General features: G+C 54.9%; 1 protein-coding gene across 1 annotated transcript in view; it reads right to left on the bottom strand.

The window, feature by feature from the left end:
• Positions 1-7,548: 7,548 nt before the first annotated feature.
• ADAMTS14 (ADAM metallopeptidase with thrombospondin type 1 motif 14) overlaps positions 7,549-18,930 on the bottom strand; it is a 55,387-nt gene continuing 44,005 nt past the window's right edge. The window contains exons 13-22 of the mRNA XM_040976046.1: positions 18,742-18,875; positions 18,393-18,516; positions 17,434-17,514; positions 16,113-16,282; positions 14,737-14,905; positions 14,154-14,286; positions 12,736-12,943; positions 10,119-10,248; positions 9,525-9,635; positions 7,549-7,997 (exon numbers count right to left, since the gene is read on the bottom strand). Of these exons, the coding sequence (XP_040831980.1) occupies positions 7,549-7,997; positions 9,525-9,635; positions 10,119-10,248; positions 12,736-12,943; positions 14,154-14,286; positions 14,737-14,905; positions 16,113-16,282; positions 17,434-17,514; positions 18,393-18,516; positions 18,742-18,875 (1,709 nt within the window). The remainder of the gene's footprint in view (positions 7,998-9,524; positions 9,636-10,118; positions 10,249-12,735; positions 12,944-14,153; positions 14,287-14,736; positions 14,906-16,112; positions 16,283-17,433; positions 17,515-18,392; positions 18,517-18,741; positions 18,876-18,930) is intronic.

Below are 18,930 nucleotides of genomic sequence, written 5' to 3'. Positions count from 1 at the left end.
GGCCACAGGAGAGGTCTAGCCCTCCCTCAAGGCATGATCAGGACAGTCACTGGCCTTCCTGTGAATGGAAGGGGGTCATACCTGCCTTCCCCATTAGTACCCTTGACCCTGGGGTCTCTGTGCCCTGGGAGCCCATGCTAGCTCAAGGCCAGGCTGCTCACTGATTTGCAGTCACACACAGGCCTCTATGACCTGCTTTGCAGTGTGCCAGCCTCCAGCAGGACAACTTTTCCTGCCATGCCCCTGCCTGGTCACTCCTACATTTTCTCTGGCTCCCAGCCTGGGAAGGCTTTCCTCCCCTCCCCTTGCTCTCCAACCTGCAGCGTGAAGTTTCCTGTCTATCTTTTGCCCCAGGGCTCCAGGTCTTTCTGGAGGTTTGGTCTCATTAGCCATGGTGGTAGCCACTGAGGGTGACTGCCCAGGGTGTCCACCCCTTCTTCCAAGGTGGCATGAAATGCAGCCCTATTCAACCAGAACCCCTATCCCTTGGCACAGGTCAGATTCAAGGATGGCCAAGCATGTGACCCAAGCTGGGCTCATCACACTGTCCTCAGGAACTTTCTGGATAGGGAAGTAATTTGGAATTTCAGAGGTCATTGTTGGCCGTCACCCCTTTGCAGGTACACGGCCCTGAATTCAACACCCCCTCATGTCCCTGATCCCCTTAGCCTTATCAATATGTGAGACAGTAAGATATCTTCTTATCTAATAGTGGATTTCTGGCATTTCTAAAACAAAATATTTATTTGCAAGACAGGGTGAAAGAATGCGAGAGAACTTCCTTCCACTGGTTCACTCTCCAAATGGCTGCAACAGCCAGGGTTGGGCCAGCCAAAGCTGGGAACCTGCAACTCATCTGGGTATCTCACGTGGGTGGCAGGGACCCAAGCACTTGACCCATTTTCCACTGCCCTCCCAGGCACAATTAGCAGGTGTCACAAGCAACAGCTTAACCTGCTGTGTCACAAAACCAGGTTTGTTTTGTTTTTGTTTTATGTAAAACTTTCACCTGAAGTGCAGTAGTCCAGCAGCATTCGGCACATTCCTAGCATTGCATGATCATTGCCACCCCCTGTCTACAGACACGAAACTGCACCAGTGCACAAGGGCTCCCATGCAGGAGTTGGTGGAATACCTGAAGCCTTCTAGAGAAAAGAGGTTTATTTAGTTCTCAGTCCTGGAGGCTCAAGAACCCACATCCAGTGAAGCCCTTTCTGCTGCTGGCAAATCCTAAAGTTGAACAGAATATCACCTGGCAGGATGCAGGCATATGCTGTGTGTCTTCTGGCCTCTCTCCCTTTTTGTATGAAAGCACCTGGCTTCAATAGGGAGGGACTCTATCCTTATGATCCTACTTACCTGCCGACAGCCTCACCTTAGATCAAGTCCCTGCCTGTCAACCGCAATCCTTGAACCCTGGACCCCACATCGAAGCCACAGCGCCCGGCTTCCATCCCTCTCACTGTGCAAAACACAATGACTGCCTCCCTGGTGGTTCCAGAGCCCCCATCCCTCCCCAGCACTCATCCTAAAGGCCTGTCTCCACTGAGCCTCCAGGCCAACTCCTTGCAGGAAGTCTGGGGCAAGGTCACAGCTCCTTGGCCCCCATGTAATCAGCACAGCGTTGATAGCTCCATTCCCAGTTTCTCCAGTCTTCTCAGCCCTCTGCGGAGTCACCCTGAGCCCCCGGTCCGCTGCACACTAGGCCTTCTCCTGCTGCCTTCTCCCACATCTGCAATAACCCAGCTCCAATGCTACCTCCTGCACCACCACTTCCATAGCAGCATCTCTATTCCTTGGCAAGTTTCCTATAGTAGCCCACTTCTCATCAATCCAGTGACAGATCCGAAGCTGGGTAGCTTTACTAAAAAGGGGGCTTATGTAGCGTCCAGCTTCAGAGTTCAGGAGCCCACAGGGAGAGCTGACCTTGCTGACGGAGTCCTGAGACAGCACAGGACATGACAGGACAAGAATGGGAGCACACAGGTGCTCGTCTCTTCTGGTCTGCCACTTCTCATGATGCCCCAAGGACTCCATTAGGGAGGGCTCTCCTGGTAACCACCACCCAAAGGACCACCTCTAGCAGGAGGAAGTCTCCTGTCCCCTAACTCTGCACAATATATCACACTTCCATGCAGACTTCGGTTGGGGGCACGCTCACAACCCAGCAGGACCACAGCACTCCCTGCTGGTAACTACTGCTTTCCTCCGCCTGCACAGCTCTGACTCCTCAGGACCCCACGGACTCTCGAGATATTCTTTTGGAGACTGGATTATTTGATTTGCGACACTGCTCTCCGGGTTCCCGTATTGCAGGATGTGCTGGAATCCCCTTCTTTAAGCTGGTTACAATTGTATCAGGTGGCTATACTGTTCATCTGGTCACTCTGCTGGACATTGGGGTAGTTTCTGCGACTAATGCTGGAATGCACAAAGGTAGCTGTTTTTTTTTTTTTATGTCCCAGCATTACGTTATTATAGTAAATAATCCACAGCCTCCAAGGTAAAGTGAGGTTATGGACATAGTCAACAGGGGCTCCGGAGTCCTGGGTCTCAGTTGCTGTAACGGTTCCTGGGGGGCCAGTGCTGTTGCACAGAAGGCTAATCTTCAGCCTGTGCTGCCAGCGTCCCATATAGGCACCAGTCTGTGTCCTGGCTGCTCCACTTCCCATCCAGCTCCCTGCTGGGAAAGCAGTGGAGATCGATGCAAGTCCATAGAGTCAGCACCCATGTGGGAAACCCAAAAGAAGCTCCTGGTGGCTTCAGATCAGCTTAGCTCTGGCCGTTGCTGCCAAGTGGGGGAGTGAACTGACAGATGGAAGATCTTTCTGTCTCTCCCTTTCTCTGTAACTCTGTCTTTCCAATACAAATAAAATAAACCTTAAAAAAAAAAAGTCCTGTGTCTTAAGCCATCTCCTGTGGCTGTAACGAGGCGCCTGCGGCTGGGCCCTTCATTTGAAGAATAGAGGCTCCGGCAGCTCCAGGTTTCGGGGCTGAAGAGGCACAAAGCAACATCCCTGCCTGCTCAGCATCCAGTGAGAGCCTCAGGGCTGGAGCGTGTGTGTGAGGGGACGTGGACATGGCAAGACGCGAAGTAGGAGGCAGAGAGGAGCCAGGGTCCCGGTTTAAAAGAGCCTCTTCTCACAAGGACTCCCCCTTCCCAGGCGGTGGACCGACCCTCCTCCCACTCGGCCCTGCCTCACCAGGGTTCCGGAGCTCACAGCCAGCACCTGGGGCACAAAGCCTCCAGCATGAAGCCCTTTGAATGACAAGCCCTTGGTGCCTCAGTTTGAGCCATCCCCTTAAACCAGTGTGAGTTTGGCTGCAATCATTTATCGCCTGTGCTACTCCAAACACGCCTCTAAATTTATCTTTTTGTCTGACAGGTAAATTTGCTTTTGTCCCACAGTGATCATATCCATGATATTATAGTTTTGGTCTGTTACTTATAAAACTTTCATGTACACATAAATATATAAGATGGGTTGCAATTTAAGAGGTTTTTCCATATATCAATTTCCCTTATTGGACCATGAGGCCATACTTAACACGCCTTGGGAAATATTGATTAGAACTGATTGCAATTTGAAAATGAGAACACTGAACTTCATTTACATATCAAATATATGTAAATTGCTCATACATTTGCACCCAGCAGTTCCTTCCAATTTTTACATGTTTGAAGCTCAGAGGAATCTTAAAGGTAGGTCCCACTGTAGAATAATAATTTGACAGACAAGCAACTGCAAGGAAAAGTCACTTGATTCAGATCATGCAAGTAAACAGACTGATTTAGAATTCAAACCCTGGCAGTTGACTTTTTATTTTTTATTATTTTTTTAAGATTTACTTTTACTGGAAAGTCAGATATACAGAAAGAAGGAGAGATAGAGAGGAAGATCTTCTGTCCATTGATTCACTCCCCAAGAGGCCGCAACGGCTGGAACTAAGCCAATCTAAAGCCAGCAGCCCAGATCCTCTTCCTTCTGGGTCTCCCACCCGGGTGCAGGGGCCAAGGCTTTGGGCTGTCCTTGACTGCTTTCCCAGGCTACAAGCAGGGAGCTGGATGGGAAGCAGGGCTGCGGGATTAGAGCCGGCGCCCATATGGGATGCCAGTGCATTCAAGACAAGGACTTTAACCATTATGCTAGGCTACCGTGCCAGGCCCAGCAGTTGACTTTTGAAACATTTACTTGACTGTCATAGTTACAGAGAGAGAGAGAAGCAAAGAGGGAAGGAGATTTTCCATCTGCAGGTTCACTTTCCAGGGCCCCTGGGACTGCTACCCTGGGTCTCCCAGCCAGCCCAGTGTTTTCTAAGGTGCGTCCAGTGGACACCTGCCGGGACAAGCTCATGAGCAAGTATAGCCGCTCCTCGGATCACACTTAGCTTTAAACAATTCTACATTTCAGTTGTGTTCTCAGTTTTTATGATGGTTGCCTCCACCCACATGAGTCCTGTCTTTCCTGAGGGGAGGCAATCCTTCAGCAACACAATTCACCTGCTTGCCTTGCCACCTCAGCTCTGAGGCGCAATGGAGCCCGACTTTGCAGACTGTGGGGCCTCTGCCTGTTACAACACAGTGCTGTTTTCTTGTAGTGCCCCACATTCTGAGCATGGCTTGGGCTGCCAAGACCCAAAGCAACAGTTGGGCAGCAGAAGGAGACCCACAGGGACACTGGAGAAGAAGGGAGAGGATCCCACAGCCTGAGGTCTGGGGGCTTCGTGACATAGCCACACAGCTCACCTGTTTCCCCCCACAGGACTGGGTCTCCTATGCCTCACCCCAGGAATAACCCAGGGGCCAATGTCCCTTCTGGGCGGTCACAGGGACCACGGTGTTATCACAGTTGGTGAGGCACATCAATACTTGCTCATTGTTCAGGTGAGCAGATGGACCCTGGGACTCTCGGAATTCAGGGCTCCCTGGTGGTGTGTCAGCAGTTGGGGAGCAGGGACGCATAGGGGACCCCCCTCGAGGCTGGCTTCCCTGTCCCTCGCCTCAGCTCCAAGCCCTGCAGGCCTGCCTCCAGACATTACCCTGATGCTCGATGCACTGACTGAGCACTTTCCAACATCAGAACATGCAGCCAATGATTATCAGCCACAATGCAGAGCACCATGGGAAGATAGGAAGAGCCTGTCAGCTTCCTGGGGGAATCCAGGCTCAGTGAAGAAAGGTGTGGTAATGGATTGGCAGTGTCTGTCAGAGCACAAAATGGGGGGTGTGGGCATGTATTTTCCATGTGTGATCCCTCCCCCATGCAATGCACAGCTGGGATGCTGGAGTTCCTGGCAGGGGTTTCAGGGAGTGGGGGGCATTCTGCTCCATGACTCTCCACAGCCACAACTGGACTGAGCAAAGTGGAAACACTCTCCTAGGCCCAGAATCCTGCTCCTTGCAGGTCGTGTTCATTCAGGACCCTGGTTTATAATCCCACCCTACTTTGCCGGGATGGGAGGTGGCAGGGCTAACATCGCCCTAGGGCACTCCCCTTGAGTTGTCACTGGGTCACCGTGTGTACTCCTAGGTCCCAACAGCAGTTGCTTGCTGAGGGCTGCTGTCTCCAGGGGATTGTGCATGGCACTGCGCTGGTATGTGAGGTCCTGGGAGACAGCAGGAATGGGAAGAGAAGGGACAAGCCCTCTGGCAGCTTGAGGAGCATCTGTGCACTCATCCTGGGTCCCCCACTGTCAGGGAAGGGCTGAGATGTACACACAGGGTGAAGGTGGTGATGGGCAGGGGACGTCTGACAGGAACAAGGCAAGCAGCAGCAATCAGCAGGGTTAAAATTGCACGGCGTGGGTTTCATGTCGGTCTGCTCACCCCGCTCCCAGCCTCTCCTCCCTGGCATCTAGACATTGCTTGATGTCTCCCAGAGAGGGATCCTACCCTGCCTTCCCGTGAAAGCCCCCCGGCTAAACAGTTCTCACCACCGAGTCCTCTTCTCTTCCTAGCACCTCCTTCCCATGGCCCTAGTCTTGGTGGGGACTGGCCCCCAACCCCCACAAGCCCCTGGGCAGTGCAGCCCGTACGGGGACCCTCGGCCACAGCTGAGTCTGCCCTGCAGCCCTGACTCTGCTACCCAGGGCATCCCCTCAGAGCCAGTAGAGCCAGGCCAGGGAGGTAGAGGGTTAAGGCTGCATGCGATTCCAGCCCCTGCTTGCCTCCTGTCCCCAATCATTTTGTGACAATGCAGCCCAGGCCCCAAGAAACTTAGAGAGAAAGGAAAATGCAACACAACTTGTTGGGGTTCAAAACACAACACCAAGAGCAATGTTAATAAATACACATTGACAGGTCTGGATGTCCAAGGCACAAGTGCATGTGGGTCAGGCTGGCTCCCGCAGGGCTGAGGACACACTCCAGCATCCAGGGGCAGGGCAAGGGAGGAGACAGCACCTGAGGAGCCCCTAGCACCTTTGGGCTCCAAGGGGACTGCAGGCCAGGGGCCTACCGCTCCTTGGGCTCCGAGGCCCCTCCAGCACCCAGTAAGGAGTTGGGTGATCCCTCCATGCCCTGGGGGGGGCACCCTGGGATCTAGGTCACTTCCTGAGATCCCATAAATCTGTAGCTGTTACCTTTCCCTGGCAGGTAGGTAGGTGAGCCCCGCTGAGGCCCTAAGCACCAGGGGTCAGTAGGTCCTCCCTACTTTGGCCATAGAGCAGAGACTGGCATTGACCTTGAGCCCTCAGCCCTGGAGTACCACATGCCTGTGGCCTAGCTCAGGCTAGGTTGGGAGGAGGCCCTGACTCCAGCAAGAGTGGGGATTGGCAGGGAGCATGTCCCAAGAGGCCCTGCTTGAACCCACCATATCCTCAGTGCCCAGTCATACCCATTCACCTGCCAGACCTGTCCCTTTTGTTCCCTAGAGTAAGGAGCAAGTGGCTATCCTGGACCAGCCAGGGGCCCAGCACCAGTATGGAGCCCCCATTAGCACCCTTGGGGGGCAGGGTGTCCTGAACCTCTTCCTGTGGAACATCCCCTGACAGGCCTGCCTGCAAGTTGGAGTCACCAGAAGGATGTCAAGGAGCACCTACAGGGAGAACACAGCCACCAGGGCTGCCTTGTCCACCAAGAGCTGAGCCTGAGAGGAGCTTGCCTCTTACGCCACCCTGGTCTGGCAGCAAGGATGGCATTGGCCCCTAGCCTCAGCCTGTCCTGTGTGCAGGCCCTCCCCAACTCAGAGACCCCTACTTTACCTTCTTAGGGCCTCCACAGGGGTCCCTGCAAGCTCCAGAGAAGTGGTCAGCTTCAGCCATGACCTGGCCCAGCTCTGCAGAGGTCCAGCTGCTGGCCCTGCAAGGCCCCGCCCCCACCAGGCCACTTGTGAGGTATCTTGGGTTTGAACTTTCCCTGATCTTTCTCTCCCTCCCACCCCCGTCACCAGCAACCAGCATCATGGCCCCGCAGGACAAGAAAGTGGCAAATAACTTAGAAAGGAAAGTCTGTGCTTGCCCCACCCCACTGCATGTGCCCTGAGCCAGGGGTGTGAGGGGGGGTGGCACAGCATGTAAACATGACTGGCAGGCTGGGCGAGGCTGGGCTCAGGTCACCAAAGAGGTAGGAGGAAGGCTACCTTGTGTCGGCTCCTCCCCTGGCTGCCCGGTATCCTCAGAGGCTGGCAAAGGTGTCGGGGTCCAGCCCCAAGGCTGTCCCTGCATGGTGGTATGACTCAGTTTCTGGGGGACAGGGTGATGTTGGCTCACTGCAGAGCTCGTGTGCGGAGGTCCTGGGAGTTCTGCGGGTGGATCAAACTGATGGCTAGCTGCTCCCGCTGGGCCCCAAGTAGACACCACTGCAGCATCTGGGAAGGGGCTCCCAGGAGTGGAGAAGGAGGGCAGTGAGGCCAGGCTGGGGTCCGGGCTGGTGTCTTGGGCCGAGTCTTCTGTAGAACAGGTCTCACAGCACAAGCGGCGGTAGCCGGGGACGGAACAGTAGCGCTTGAGCACTTGCATCTGGCAGAAGATGGACCTGTCCCCCACGCAGGGCTCCGCTGCATGTAGCACAAGAACCATTAGTAGCCACACTTCCCTCTGACCTACCTTCCAGCATTCTCCCTGCAGCCCACGCCCACCTGTGCAGCAGCTTCACTCAGAGACTCGCTGCAAAACACATCTTGTACCTTCTTGGGCCTCAGAAGCAAAAGTACTGGCCTTGGGGCCCAAAACAGTATTTTAATAAAACCCGTTGGGTGATCCCAACAGGAAGTACCAAGGCCAGTGGTGGACCCTGGAACCCTCAGGGAGCTTTACAAACAGCCGATGCAGCCTCTGCCCTGAGAGACTAGGCCACCTATGGTCTCACCAGCACATGGAACGGTTGCAGTTTTGCAATTCAGCCTAAAGACTGGATGCAAGCAGGATCCTTCATCTCTCCCTGAGGGCCCTGAAGGCCTTGACCCAGCCCACAGAGCTGTTGCCACCCATGTGACAGCCGGTGGAATACCTGCCACCCGGTCAGCCCTGTGTGATCTGCAATCAGGCTCAAGGACTTACTGTACTAACTTGCATTACTTAAATAGCACCTACCAGTGCTTATGGGCTGAGTCCAGGCTGCTCTTTGCAGACTGAAAGTAAAGGCTAAAAGGCAGAGCCTTGCTTTCTATTCAGTTTTGAAAGAGAGGAAGGGAGAAAGGGAGTGAGGGAAAAGGGGCAGGTATATGTGGTTGCAGGTTTAGAACAGATCAGAGGAAAACAGAAGGCCAGTAGCCACCAGATGGCGCTAGAATTCTGTGTCCAGAATCTTTGCCTTGTAGCAGGTAAAGAACACATTGGGCTTGAGGCCCAGCACAGCCTCAGAGACTCAGACAGGCCAGAAGGGCCTTGGAACCTTTTACAGATGAAGTCACTAAGCTCCAAGAGGCTGGAATGATTACATTAGGGCCCCACAGCCCACGGGTCCTCTAACCAGAGGTCAGGATCTCTGATCTGTCCACTGCTCATCTTGCCAGACCCCAAGAGGGTGAGCAAGGGAAGGAAAGGCAGGACCTAGGGAAGGGACACAGAACACAGAGCACACACCCTGAGGTGCTCAGGAGGTCTCTGTCCAGGGCTGGACCAATGGAAGGCTGGGAGTGGGGGCTGACAGACATCTGCTCCCAAGGCACAGAGCCTGCAGCCTCTCAGCCACCTGGGGCCGCCTGGGCAGCCTGTGTCTGAGAATCTCGGGACCAGCTCTGCCTTACAATCCAGAACCATAGGGTCAGCAGAAACCACACTGTATGTTCCTGACAGCACACTTGCAGCAGCACCTGGGGCATCACTGTCACCACTCAGGGCGCTGTTTCTACAACAAACAAGAAATGCCTTCTTGTTGATTCAGGTCAGATGCAGCTACCCACTTGGGAAACACGCCATCAGCACCGTGGAGGCGCAGATATGGGGTCACAGATCAGAACAGCACGGTCCTTCCTTCTCATCCAGGGACTCCGAGGCTCAGCCGGGTCTGTCCTGCAGCATGGCCCTTGCCCAGGACCCCAGGGCTTGGGGCAGAGGTGGAGAGAGGCACAGTCTGCACTTACTTGCTGATATCTCATCCATGGGGAGTTGGGAACCCGTATGCGACATCCACTGTCCTTCTGCAGCCAGGGGCTCCTGGAGGTCAGCCCTCACCATGGAGTCCTGGAGAGTTCCTAAGAGTAGCCAGAAAATCAGCTGTAGCGCAGCCCAGCGCTCTGCCCCTGCAGGGTTCTGAACCCACAGATATAACCACCCATGCATCAGGAACGTTGGGGAAGAACCACGCCTGTGCTGAACTAATGCAGCCTGGTCTTTGTTCTCATTCCCACTGCAATGCTAAACAACTGCTCACACAGCACATACATTGGTCAGGAGTTACAGGGGACTGCAGATGACTTAGAGTTCCCCAGGAAAACACTGCATACAGCTTGTATGCAGACACAAGACTATGCTAAGATATGAGGGGCTGGCATGCCCACAGATTCAGGCAGCCACACAGGCAGCAAGCAGTCCTGGCACCAACCCCTGAGGACACCTGAGGGCTGCCTGGGTCTGACATTTCCAAGGGGGCAAGATGCAAGGCTGGGCTAAGTCTTGTGGGGTAGACCAGAAGAGCTGGGCGTGGCCTCCCGTCCCACCTGTCCATTGGGGCTCACCTTCGCAGGGGGGCAGGCTGCAGACTTGGACGGTGTCCGGCTTATCTGCCTCGCACTGTCCGACACTGTTGGCGCTGGCACGGCACACCACCTGCCGCTGTTGGATACCTTTCCCACAGGTGACGGAGCACTGCCAGGGTAGGGGGTAGGGTAAGGTTACGGTGGCCATGAGGGAGAGACAGAGTTCAGGCCAGTGAGCTCCCAGGCCAGCCCATGCAAAGGCAGAGCCTACACCAAGAATAAAACCACATCTCTACTGGCCCAGAGGGACACACAGGGACAGTCCTTAAGTAGCCCCAGCAGGACCCCATTCCAGGGCCAAGAGCTACCGCTTCTGCTCAGACTCCCTGGTTCGTAGTGGCTTCAGAAAGCAACCTCCTGAACCCCTCTGCAGCTGCCATGCCTGCATCCACAGTGTCTGTTCCATGCCTGTCTTCTTGGAGACGCCATGGTTCCCACGGGCCTAGTGCACCTGGTCTGAGGCACCACACAGCAAACCCGAACCAGGCCCTCTCCTTAACGACATCTCAACAGGTGCACAAGGCTGCCTCACTGCACACTAATTTTGGAGACCAGACAGCTGGACACGGGGCTTCTAGCTGGGACATTTAAGGGCCCCATATCAGCCTGCAGAGCAGGTTCCCTAGGGCCTTCTTCCCTGAGAAGGGAATGGAGTGGACTCTGCCACACACAGCCTGTCCCCTGGCCTGTGGCACACCTTATTCTAAGAAGGCTCCAGAGTGGAGACTGAAGGTCGCCCCACATGCCCAGTAGGTACTGTTAACTGCCTGTGTCAGAAGAACCTGGGACAGACAACATCCTGGGCACAGCAGCACGGCATCAGGCAGCCTGGTCTACCACGATCAGTCTTGACAGTGGAGACTGGCATTGGATGGCTCCGTTGCTCTCATGGGGGATACCCTTTCCATCCACCCCTTCATCTCACAGCGAAACGCTATTCCATTGGAAGTGCCCTTTTCGCACCTTGTGCTGTTTGCACCCCCAAGTCCTAGATGGTGTCTGCTGACAAGCATGGCTCAAGTGACTCCAGCTTCAAGCTAGCGGCAGGACACACACACCATGGCAGCCTCCAATCCCCAAGAGACAAACACCTCAGCTATTTCCTAATGGCTGCTAGAACAACTGGCAGCATCGTGCTTCCCTCCCTGAACAAATAAGGTTTTAAAAACTGGGATAAGTTCTCCCTCACCACATTGATTGTAACCACACATGCACGTTAGACTCAATGGGAAATGCAGGCCCATGTCCTCAGCCATCTCCACTGCCCTCATCTCTACAGCTTTCTCTTCATCTCAAAGAACTCCATACCCATCGGAGATGCCGCTCCCCAGGACTCCCTCTGGCCACCATTAATTTATTTTTTATTCCTGAATGCGACTCTTCCAGGGGCCTCATGTGCATGGAATCCTACACAAGGGGTAACACCATGGTATAGATTAATCCTCCACTTGCAGTACCAGCATCCCAAATGGACGCCAGTTCAAGTCCTGACTGTTCTACTTCCCATCAAACTCCCTGCTTATGACCTGAAAAAACAGTGGAGGGTGGATCCAACACTTTGGACCCTACACCCATGTGGGAGACCACAAAGAAGCTCCTGGCTCCCAGCTTTGGACCAGCTCAGCTCTGGCCATTGTGGCCATTTGGGGAGTGAATCAGTAGACAGAACATCTCTCTCTTTCTGTCTCTCTCCCTCTTTAATTCTTTCACATAAAAATTAACAAAATTTGGGGGAGGGGAAGGAATCCTACATGATCAGTCTGACTTATTCCACATCAGGTGAGTGGAACGACTTCCCCGGAGCCACCACCGGGGCCTGCCCTGCAAACACCTGCAAGTCCCAGCAACCTCAGCACCGGCTCCCCTTCTCCGTCATGGCCTCCTGGAAATGAACCTCCCACACAGCTGCCAAAGGATTTCCTAAACCCTGCAAAACCCTTCCATTGCTCTACAGACGGATTCAAACTCCTCACACAGCCCAGCCCCCCCGACCCCCTGCCTTGCAGTCTTGTAGCCCCTATCCATCCAGTCCCACTGGAGCTTCCTTTAGGTGTCTGGAATGTTTTAATCCTGCTGCTGCCTCCAACTCTTCCTTTGCTTTATTGCTCAATTGGAACATCACAACCTCTGAGAGGTCCTCCATGATCACATGCCCCTGACTGTTCCCTACCATCAGGAACTACCCCTGCAACTGGTTCACTTGTCTGCTAGTCTCTCTCGCTGGTCTGTGGGCTCCATAAGGATAGGAATCAGGTCTCTCTGTGCTCAAGGCCTGGCATGAACTAGCACTCAGCAAGCACTTCTTGAATGCAAGAAAGTGCATGAGCTTCCCCCTCTAGGAATGAGACAGTAGCACACCCCTCCTAGAGCTGTGTAAAGCTTCAGAGACAAAGCACAGAGCCACAGCCCAGCTGTCCGTGGAAGCACTTTGACTAGGTCTTGAGAAAAAGCAGAGTAGATGTGGGGAGAGAGATTAAGCCAGAAAGTCTGTGCCTGCAAGGAACATCACAGAACCTTGCAGATTCTACTCCCACCTCCCCTCTACAGTCTCACCTGCTCCCCGACCCCTCCTACTTTCAGAGAACAACTAACTCACCTGCGACCAGGCTCCTGTCCGCCACTGTGCTGGGCAGGGCACCCGCAGGCAGGGCCGCCGGGCCTCAGGCCGATCGCCAGAGCAGGCCTTGGCCAGCATGACCTCGTAGGTACCATTGGAGATCTCCAGCAGGCACTGCACCTTCCGAGCCTGCAGTCCCTGCTTCCCACAACTCCGGCTGCAGGCGCTCCACTCTCCTGTCACCCACCTGAAGGCACACAGCAGGGGAGCCAGGATGGAGGAGACACTTCCTCCCAGAGTCACTTCCCACCCCCCAGAACAGTTGCAGGCAACAGAGTGGGTAGTGGGTAGTCTTGGCCTTCAAGAGGGGCTTGAGGAGTCATGCTCTCACTCCCTGCCAGCCCTCATCTGAATGCAGGTGCAGGGTATGTGTGACCACCAGCAGGTTGCAGCCTCACTGCCTCAGCCATCAGGCCTGCGCAACAGGCTGCTCGTTGGAAGGGTCACAGGGCACAACTATTCACATAGGAGTCAGGACAGACACCCCCTCTCCCTGCCCACCCCCCAGCTTCCTGGGGGCATTTTCTAATTAAGCCGAATTTCCAACAGAATCAGCCTCTTTGTTTAAAAAACCCAAGTCACAAGCTTGGGTGACAGTGACCTGCCAGGACCTCAGGCAGAGCTACTAAGCCTGCATGCTCTGTGATCTGTGGGCGCCAAGCAGGCTGAGTGACAGCAAAGGAATGAGTGTAAGTTAAGCCGGAAAGGCTGTGGCATCGCTGCTGTCCTGGGCAGCACAGGGGCTGGGCACAGTGAGACCACAGCCAAGGCTGCTGTTGACCTAGCTGCCGCCCTAGCCCCTGACCTCATCTGACCCTAGGGCCCCACCAGCTGGAAGGAGCAGGAGCAGCTGTCCCTTAGGGGTCCCTGTCACACAGTAAGGATCCCAAGGGAAGCAGGAGGTTGGGCCAGTCACCATCAGCCCTGCCTGGGGTGCTGGGGATACTGGAAGGAGCTTCAGGAGGCCTTAGGGCTGGGTGACTGTGAATGCTCCACAAGTCACAGCTCTCTCCTCCCCTCGGAGTAATGCCAAGAACACAAATTAGTGTTCAAAAACACCATGTCTTTAGGCAAGGGAGGCCCACTCCATGGCTCTTAGACCAAGGCTAGAGCTGGCAGGTGGGCTGAGTCCCTGGACCCTGATGGTTGAGCAGAAGACCCAGAGTGAGGAAACATGGAATGTACTTCCCCTAGAGTACCTCCACCCCTTATATCACTCAGTGCTGAGTCCCCAGACTGGCCCTTGGTCTCCCAGGGAGGCCTGGAGGAGCAGATGAATGGAAGCTGCTTCCTTCTTCCAGGAGTGGGAGTAACTACTCCAGAGCTCCCCCACCCCGGAGAACAGGTGGGCAGGAAGGGCGGGCGCCGGCTGTGGGAGGCCCGGCAGGAGCACTCACGTGGGCTGCACACAGGGCTGCTGGTTGCAGCGTCGGCGGATGGGCTTGGGCTTCTTCCTGTGTTCACACAAGTGCTGCTGCACCATCTGGTGGTCCCGTCGGCGGCGACAGCCATACTTGGTGAACTGGATACCTGCAGCGTGAGGCAGGCTGCTGTGGGTCTGGGGTGGCCAGCACTACTGCCCTGCTCAGGGCCTTGGGGGATAACACCCAGGGGAGGGCTTTGAGAGCCAATCCCACTTCCATCTGCACCTTTGCACAGCCATCATCAAAGCACCTTCCTTTATCCGCCCCAGGTGCACCTGTCCTGGTTTCTCCCGCATTCAGTGTTCTTAGAGGAAGCAGCCTGGCCGGGACACTGCTCTAGCAGTCTCCCCTAGCCCCAAGCCACATCTCAAAGGCCCTGCTCAGAGTCGTCTTCCACTTCCCCAAATTCTCCATGAGAAGGCGGAGGCATGAATAGGACCACATCAAATGGGGACATCAGCCCCCTCCTATCGCTTCTGGCTCCTCTCCTTTTCACAGACCCTGGGGTGCTGCCCACCTCCCCCCTGGGGTGCTGGATGGTCAGGGGAGATGGTACCTCCTCCACAGGTCTTGGTGCAGGGGGACCAGCTCTTGAGTGCCCACTCGTAGGTGTCTGTCTCCTCCAGAAGCACATTGTTGCTCCCGATCTGGGGCAGCAGGTCCTCATGGATGACGTACTTGTAGGTCAGGCTGCTGCGGGGGCCACCCTCCACCAGGGGGAGCGCCTGAGAGGAGATGGGAAAGAGATGGGCATGTAGTCAGCAGAACAGGTAGCAGCCAGGATGCTCTGGGGCAGTGGAGGTGAGCATGTGAATTCAGCTTAAGCCCCCAAGGGGTGCCACACATGCATCTGAACAGACGGCAGCCTGTGCGTGGTAAAGCCTCAGCTCTGACCATGCGCCTCCATGCACTCACACTGCCCAGCCTCTAAAAGGTGGTCAGCAGGCAGGGACTGGATATAAGGTCCTCCTCACCAGATACGTGGTTTGCAATAGTTCCTCCCACTCTGCAAGTGGACTGCTCAGTTCCTTGATAATGACCTTGGATGCACAGGCATTGGCACTTTTGTTGGAGCCCATTTTTTTTCCTTTTCCTTTTGCTCATGCTTTTGGCGTTCTCTCTCTGAGTCCCAGGTCATACAAACTTATGCCCTCTGCTTTGTTTCTTCTAAGACATCTATGGTTTTAGCTTTGAGATTTAGATCTTCGCTCTATTATGAAATTGGTGCTGGGGGTGGTATACACCTTTATGCTCCTGCCTTTACTTCTATCCCAGCACCTTTGTTCATCTCCCAATTAAATCAGCAGGCCATGGACAGAAGGGTGGCCAATGAGCAAGTGAGTGGAAAACCCGTACAAGATTAAATAAATATGTTGTCACCAGTAGGCCAGAGAGCTTTGTCTTACAGATCCTGCCACACTGATGAATGTAACACCAGGAACACAGCAGGACTCCCTGCCACCAGCCAGAGCCAAGGGCTAGTGGATGGGGCACCTCATAATCTGGACTACTGCGAGCTGACAATCCCTGCTCCCTGGCCCACAGAGATGGGTCTCCCCCCGGGCCACTGCCCTGGGCCCCTCAGGGAGGCAGCACTCCATGGGTCAGCTGTAATAAAGAGCCCTGGACTTGCTGCTGATCATGCATGGTGCAGCTTGATGCTGGCTGGCGACAGGGGTGGCAGGGTGGCAGGCCACCATCTCCCACCCCATAGGGAGGTGCACAAATTTCTTGGGGGGCAGCAAGCAGACTGCCTTTCCTCCCCCACCAGCTTCGAAGCACACATGGGGAGCTAAACCCTGGTCTTAGCTGCTGCAGACCTGCGGAGAGCATATTGCACTAGGCCTGTGTTGGCTCAGCACAGAGACAGTTGAGGGATTCAGGGAAGGGAACAGGAGGACAGCTGGAGGCACCACATGCAGCAGGACTCACCAGGACAGCGATGGCTTCAGGCAGGGGCCCGCTGGTCTTGAGGCTTTCCTTGGCATCTTGCACTGAGTGTTCCCATTCCAGGCCCAGTGCGGTGAAAGTCCGATTTGGGTTTGGGGTCGTTTTGTCCTTGGGGTTGAGGATGAAGTTTCCTGTCACCTGGTTCTTTATCGCTGGCCAAGAGAGGCAGGGGAGAGATCATGAGATTCCTACTTGTCTCCACAGGCGGTCAGTGAATGTACCGCTTAAGGCCTTCACAGTGAGCCCCTTGGGGTTCCCTGTCTATCTCCAGGGTCCTGTTTAGGCAGACTGCTAACACGCCGCCCTACCACCATCAAGCGCGCACACACACACACACACACACACACACACACACACACACACACACACCACTCCCTGACTCCACAGCCCTTCCCTTCCTCTGACCACAGCTATTGCTCAGCACAATCCCACCCACCCCCACTCCAAGAAGCTTTAGGGACACAACAGGCTAGCAGGGCCTCTGTGACATATCAAGGTGACATTGTAGCTCACCTGCCACCAGCTGTGAGGATTTGAACACAGACGCTTGTGGGAGAACCTAGCCACAACCTGATGTATAAGGAGCTACCTGCTCTCCACTGCCAGCCAGCATCCTGCTCCCACCCATACCCATAGCTTGGTAATTAAGGCTTCACAGGTCATAGGGCAGTGCCATGGGTTTTCAGCATCTCCCACCATCACTAGAAGACGCTCATTACCCCCAAAGGAAAGCCAGCCATTACTCGTTGGAAGTCCTGCCTACCTCCTCCCGCAGCCCTTCTCCCTCCATGGAGCTAGTTTCTCCTCTCTGCCCAAACTGGCCTTTGCCATGCATTTTCACTGTTTGGACTGCCCACTTAGTGTCATCAGAGATAAAACACACAAAACCAGCTCCCACATGACTGTTCTTCATTCAAATTTGTGACTGGCTTGGAGACCAACTTTGCGATCTGCCCACCCTTCTCAGTTGTGTAACTGCTATCTATCAAGGGTAGCTAACTCATGATAACTCTATCCATATATCACCGTAATGCAAAAATGGCCCTCCTCTGCCTGCACCTGTACTCCTCTGCACCAGGACCACCCTTTCTCCCACCAAGAAGTCGTCTGTTTTCTATCCCTTGAGTCTGGACAGGGCCATGTGACTTGAGCCAATAGGACCTTAGCAGACATATTGCAAGACACCTTAGAATCCTGGTCCTCTGCTCAAGAATCAAACTTGTGAGTTTCTCTTGCCCTCTCCTCCCCAAGTCCGGGGGCAGAGCTGGGGCCTGGCCACACCTCCTCACCTCCTAGCACTCACCAATGCATTGTGGGGGGGCCTTCTCCAGCCCTTCAATCAGGATGTGCCTGGCGCCCGCCGGGATCTGCACTAGCTTGAGAGCTGCCGTGGCAAGGAAGACCCAAAAGAGCAGTGAGTGCCATAGGCTGTGGTCCCACCTCCCCTACCCTGGAACCCAGAAAACCCCATCTGATCCCCACACTCTCCAGACCTCTGTGTACACGTCTGCGACTGGGGAGGCAGCCTTCCCGACTAGGGTCCCAATCGAAGGAGCCCCTACAGCTTCAAGGGCCCCCGAAATCCCCAACGGCCACTGCGGGTGTGGGAGCTATACTGTGGCTGGCTTTCTAGACCTCACCCTTTCTCTCCTTTGCTCTTCTGACTGTCTCTCCCCCTCCTTCCATGTCCTTCAGCCACCAGAGGCATTTAGCTGGGCTGGTCCATGAGGACCCCACATGGCTGTCCTGAGCCAGGGCCTGGAAACAAACCTTACTCAGGGTCACCAAGCCTCCCCCATCTCAATGAAAGGCAAGGCCAAGCTGTCATGCCCCCCCAAAGAGACACAGTTCATACTAAAGTGTGAAGGGCTGATATCTGTTCTGTCCCAAAGTAAGTCTGGTCAGACTAGAGAAGGGGAGGCTTTCAAAATAGAGCTGCTGCAGACTTAAAGAGAAAAATGGTGAGAAAGCAGAGAGGGACAGTCCAGCCTTGGCCACAACTTCCGGCCTGTCTGACCCTTGACTCCCAACCACGACCCCAAGACACAAAAAATGACTGAGTTCTTGGCATCACACACTGCCTGGCAGAAAAATGCTTCTCAAGCAGCTGCAAGGCCTCACACTGGACAGCAGTGTGCCCGGAAGCTGGGGTGGCCCTCATGTAGCTTCCAGCTCAGCAGCTCCAGGGGCTTTGGAGGGCATCTCCTGGCTCCCAACCTGCACCAGGCTGCACATACCAGCCCCTGTGCCGTCTCCACTCACCTGCCTGCTTGGAGGCCTTGCCCAGTGTTCCCTTCACAGTCTTGCAATGGGAGTTGTCACCACCACAGACTCCACACTTATCATCTGTTTTCATGGACCCCACCTCCTTGTCACAGCCGACAGGCTAAGGTGAAGAAGAGAGTTCACCAGGAGAAGGCTCCTTTCAATTCACCAGCCCTCCAGCCCCCAGGCCAGTAGCCCCTGGCTGCAGACCCCAGGCACACATCCCTGGGCTAGTGTAGATGCAATGTAGATCCCCCTGTGTGCAGGGAATGGGTGGAGGGGTGTGGGTGAGGTGATGTTGATCTTTCCAAGGAGAAGGAGGGCCTGCAGTGGGGGAGACACTCACCACACACTCGCCGCGGGCACAGACACTGTACGGGTCCCGGTAGCTGCAGCGAGTGCCATCATGTACCACCTGGTTCATGAACACCACGTCCCCCGTGTCCTCTGACTGGCAGATCAGCTCACACTTCTGGTCATCTGTGGGGAGACAGGCTGTGCTGAGCCCCCAGCTAGCTCAAAGTGGGCTGGCTCT

The sequence above is a fragment of the Ochotona curzoniae genome, unplaced genomic scaffold, assembly GCF_017591425.1.
Source record: "Ochotona curzoniae isolate NIBS_2020 unplaced genomic scaffold, NIBS_Ocur_1.0 contig_2692, whole genome shotgun sequence".
NCBI lineage: Eukaryota > Metazoa > Chordata > Mammalia > Lagomorpha > Ochotonidae > Ochotona > Ochotona curzoniae.
This window is presented reverse-complemented; position numbering and strand designations above follow the sequence as displayed.